The sequence below is a fragment of the Alexandromys fortis genome, unplaced genomic scaffold (assembly GCF_014885135.2).
Source record: "Alexandromys fortis isolate MF-2015 unplaced genomic scaffold, M_Fortis_MF-2015_v1.1 scaffold_875, whole genome shotgun sequence".
Classification (NCBI taxonomy): Eukaryota; Metazoa; Chordata; class Mammalia; order Rodentia; family Cricetidae; genus Alexandromys; species Alexandromys fortis.
The window spans coordinates 2,395-7,711 of record NW_026068748.1 but is presented as its reverse complement, the minus strand read 5'-3'; the positions used below and the strand labels follow the sequence as shown (position 1 = coordinate 7,711).

The 5,317-nt window shown below is 37.7% G+C and overlaps 1 protein-coding gene across 1 annotated transcript in view; it reads left to right on the top strand.

The window, feature by feature from the left end:
• The window catches only part of LOC126496033 (sulfotransferase 2A1-like), a 10,565-nt gene extending 7,479 nt beyond the window's left edge, over positions 1-3,086 (top strand). The window contains exon 3 of the mRNA XM_050133614.1: positions 2,866-3,086. Within this exon, the coding sequence (XP_049989571.1) occupies positions 2,866-3,071 (206 nt within the window). The 3' untranslated portion in view covers positions 3,072-3,086. The remainder of the gene's footprint in view (positions 1-2,865) is intronic.
• Positions 3,087-5,317: the final 2,231 nt, after the last annotated feature.

Here is a 5,317-nt window from a genome sequence, read left to right as displayed (position 1 = left end):
GGAGGGAAATGGGGGGCAGGGATGAGGCAGAAATTTTTTCAATAATAAAAAGGAAATAAAAGAAAAGAAATTTATCCATATGTTTTAGATTTTCCAGTTTGGTGGAATTTCTTAAGGCAAACTCTAATAATTTGCTGAATTTCACTGGTGATTGTCATAATGCTCCATTTTCACATCTTATTATATTAGTTTTGGTAATTGTACTTCCATTTGGTTAGTTTACCTAAGGTGTGTCAATATTGTTTACATTTTGAAGGAATCACATCTGTTTCATTGACTCTCTGGTTTGTTTTGCTGTTTGGCTGCTTTCAAATTATTTCATAAATGTCTGTGCTTACTTTACAGCTACTGATTTTGGCATTTGACTTTTTCTTTTTCCAGAGAGCCCTAAGGTGAATCATTAACTAATTTATTAGATATCTAACTAATTTGTTAATGTAGGTACATTGACCTTAAAACATCTCTTTTAGGTCTGTTTACATTGCATCACACAGATTTTTTTTTTATTGAGAATAAGAAAAAAAAAGTTTCCGCCTCATCCCAGCCACCCATTTCCCTCCCCCCCACTCTTCTCCCCCTCCCCCCACTCCTCTCCCCCTCCCTTTCCAATCCAAAGAGCAGTCATGGTTCCCTGCCCTGTGGAAAGTCCAAGGTCCTCCCCCCTCCGTCCATGTCTAGGAAGGTGAACATCCAAACTGGCTAGGCTCCCACCAAGCCGGAACATGAAGTAGAATCAAAACCCCTTGCCATTGACCTTGGTTCTCATCAGTCCTCATTGTTCGCCATGATCAGAGAGTCCGGTTTTATCCCATGCTTTTTCAGTCACAGTCCAGCTGGCCTTGGTGAGTTCCCAATAGATCAGCCCCCACTGTCTCAGTGGGTGGGTGCACCCCCCCGTGGTCCTGACATCCTTGCTCGTGTTCTCCCTAGATTTTAAAATCTCAGTTGAAATCTCAGTTCTAACAGACCTTCTATTACGTTAGACTTGGTGTTTCCCTCTTGACAATTTCAATGTGCTTTCTTTGTTTACTTATACAATTCTGAGGGAAGATTTTTTTTTAGTCTTTGTGGTGCCCTACTTTCCAACTGTATCTGAGTTGGCATCTGTTCCAACAGAAAGCAACTTGTAGAGATATTGTGGAATATTATTTTAAGATGTGTTACAGTCATTTATGTTGTAAAACATTTATTTTAATGTTTCAAAGATGTGTTGCATTCGTTTATGTTTAATTTGTTTAACTCTGTGAAGCTGTGAAACTTTGCCTGTCTAATACACCTGATGTTCTAAGAGAGAGGTAAGCAGGCAATATTGAGGCAGGAAAAAAGGATAGGCAGGGCTGGTAGGCAGAGAGAACCAAGTTGAACACAGTCACTAGGTCTCATAACTTTGTATATATCAACTAAAGTATAAGAAAATAATATATCCAGACTGAGTAATATGGTAAAAGCCTTCACTCATGACATTTATGGATTTCAAGTAATCCTTTTCTACAAAACAAACAAAGGCAGCCTTCTTGACATTTGCTTTGTAATCCCAGCCTCCAAATAAATGCATTATCTGCAAAAATGACATCTAAAGCAAAACAACTGTTAATTATCAGCAACAATATGCCATTGGCTTATTTTTGATACTCTCACTAACATGCTTTTGGTTTTTTGCTTATTTTCAGACATGATCAGGTGTATCTCAAGTTGGCCACTAATTCACAATGTAATGGAAAATGACATTGAAGCTCTAGTCTTCCCTTGAATCTAACTCCTGAGATTTAGTATTTCAAATGTGTGCCACCACTTCTGGCTTGGCTTTTAGCCTTTTTTGATGGGCATAGGTGTGTGTGTGTGTGTGTGTGTCCATGATTGTATGGAAACAAATGTGTGACTATTTCTGCTCTTGTGCCAAAGCTTGAATGTGGAAGACCCAACAACAACATTAGGTGTTGAGCCTTTATTTCTATTTCGTTCAATAGTTCCTGAGGATTCAAACTCAGGTGCTTACACTTAAAAGGCAAATGCATTCCACTGAGCCATCACCTGAGACCAGCTTTCAATCTCTTTAAGTGACTTAATTCTGCCATTTCTTGTGGAATTCACTTTCTCTCTACAACTTCCCAGTAGGTCATTTACCCTCAGTTTTCTTTTTTTTTCTTTTTTTACCCTCAATTTTCAATTAAATCTTAGAATCCTTGAATTCATATATTCTACTGCTGTTACCCTGACTTAACTCTTCTTACCTTCTTTCCTGATTTGATTCAGTTTTTTCTTCAGATAATGGGTAACAGTGCAAGTGTGAAATGGAGGCTGAGACAGCACTAGACCAGGATCTATTGTGAACACATCACAATAGCCTTAGGAATGTAAATGAATTTTGGATGTGAAGGTGGATGTCTATGCTTGGAAGGTCTCTACTTGTCTGTGTTTTGGAGGCTTCGGTGCTGAAGAGTGACTATTGAGTAGTGGGGGAAACTTAGAGGGGGAAGCCAGTAGAAGGTGATCTCCCTCATAATTACTTATGATAGTTCTTCATATATGATGGAATTAAATACCAAGCCAAACCATGTCCAGAAACCTCTGGCTTACTGTATTGGTGTGATTGCTTTTCACCAACACATGCCTCAGCCACTGATACCCAAGAAGAGGATGTCTCCTCATGGTATCAGTGGTAAAACTGTGGGGTGATGAGTTTACTAGTGTTTTTGATTTTATCAGCTCATTGTAGTGTATGTACCATTTGTTACATTGAATATTGTAAATGTCAGTTTGATTTTTCTTAATAGAGGTATCTACCATTTGCACAAAAGTGCAGAATATCAGGAAGTGCTCACTTTTATTTTTTGTAACCAACAATTTCTTCCTCCCTTCACACAGTTATATTTGGATCATGGTTTGAGCACACCCGTGCCTGGCTGTCCATGAGAGAAAGGGACAACTTCCTGCTTTTGAGCTATGAAGACCTGAAACAGGTAACCAACATTCTTATTTCAACCACAAACCCTCTCACAAACCTACCCCATGGAGCATCCCACATTCTTCAGTGTTGCCATGTCAGTGTTAGGCTCATGAGCACTCACTAAAAGTTAGATTATTGCTTATGTCCTTTATCGACCTGCATCTGACATTTCCTCTCCAGCCTCCTAGTCCGTTTTCCATGTCTTTTTTATCCTACTTTACCCTGAGGAAGGGAGGGATAGCTCACACTTACACTACAGGTTTTTAATTCCGTCTAGGCAGCACATTTGATACATCTGATAATGCAGTGGTCAGTGGTTAGTGGGTACAGTAATGTTATTCTACTGTTGTGCCAAAATGTATGTCATCTACCCTTGACTGCAAGAAGAGAGACAAAGAAGAAAACCACCAGTGAGTTCTGGGAGAATACAAGTTCTGGAGTCACAGGAACAGTACCGAGTGCTACACAAATCTGACTGGGCATCTACAGGGTGCAGCCAGTCAGGAAAGATGGTGTCCTATGCTCTGCAGTATAGAGGGTTCTTCATGATGGACTAGATTACACTACAGATTTCCAAAGTCTTAGTAGAGAATATTTAAAATGTTTCACCATTAAGTAATGCCATGTATTTAAATAGACTGATAGACTATACATTTTCCTTATCATTGAAGGTTTCATTTCATTAAAATTTCCAATTGATGGTATAAGTATGGTTAAGTACTTTGGATGTGTATCAAATATCTCTTATTTTAAAATTAAAAAAATACCTCAGCAGTGTGTCACTTGGCTGAAAACCCAGCTCTGAGACATAGAGTCAGTTTCAGGAGTTCTAGATCATCTTTGCTTGTATGGTTGGTTTGAGGTCAGGGTTGACTACAAGAGACATTGTTTCAAAAGACTATTAAGAAAAAATAATTTTGTGTATTTTATGTTCATTTAATTAAAAATACTCCCTCTTGATGATGGAAGTTATAAAATAATCCCACACTAGTTCAGGATTATTTATTATAAAGGTTTACTTATTTAGGGGTAGGCTCAAAGATCACAGTCCTCTGCACTAATGGGAAACAGGAACTGAAGCTAGCAGCCAGAAATTAGAGTCCAAAGAGAGAGCCAGCGCACTCTTTACAGCTGCATTTATACTATGAGAGACCACGCCCTAGTGAGCTGGTATCTTAAAGGCTATTGGCTGAAAGAGCTTCCAAAGCACCTCCCCCTTTGTTTAATACAAAACTACATACACTAGGAACAGATATCAAGTACAAAGTTAGAATTACAACCAGCATAAACAGGATTAAGCAAGGAACATATCCTAATGTTTTAATAAACATTCTATCCTAAGGAGTCTAAGATTGTAGTAGAAATGGCTTGACTAGATCGTAAGAGGATGGTAATGATGACTATTTAGTCTTCAACCCCATTGAGGACTGGAAAAGGGAGATAACATTACTTGAGTAGGCAGGAAGCACAATCAAGCAGCTTCCAAAATGTACAGTAGATGACAGAGACAACTGGCTGCCTAGGCAATCACTCAAAGTCTCATTTGCAATGTTGAAGCAGCCAACTTTGGCTAAGGCCTAGAGTAACTGACAGACCATTTTCAGAGGCAGGACCTTTTTCAGAACAGTCTTGCCCTGTCTTGTGAAGATTCGGCAGCATTTTTTCTTGTATCCTGTTGGGTCAAGTCTGGAGATTGTGCACTTTGTCATTGGTCAAGGAATGGACAAAAAACCAGTTGTGCCAAAAAGAAAACAAACTCCAAGTGGAGTGTCTCTGGTGCTCAACACTCTCTCAGGAATAGATCAATGATTGCCAAGAGCAATAGTGTCACACATTGACAAAATCCTAAGTTATTTAAATGCCATGTTGTACAGATCTTTAAAGTGGTTAAACATTACCTAGTTATGTGGATAGATACAATCTATCTCTATGTATCTAAAGAACCTGATTAGTTTAACTATATGTAGACAAATGGATGACTATTGACCTATAATACTTAACACCTGCATAACTTAAAGACTAAGACTTCATATTAGAATATTAAACAATCTTTAAACAACTGTGCAACAAATGAGTACAATGACCTCAAAATGTAAACAATGTATAAATACTTGATCACAGGTAGAAATATATAATGCAATATGATAAATATATCCTAAAATTGTTTCAATATACAAAATGTCTTAAACACAAGTAGAAGCATACATGTATGTATACAATCTGACAAAATAACTTTGCAAAGGTATACAAACATACAGATAAATATACAGTTAAGCAGAAATCAGAGCATATTCAATATAACAAATAGAATTTGAACTTTTATCAACATACAAAAATTTATACCAATGTAAATTGTCAGTAAATAATAGC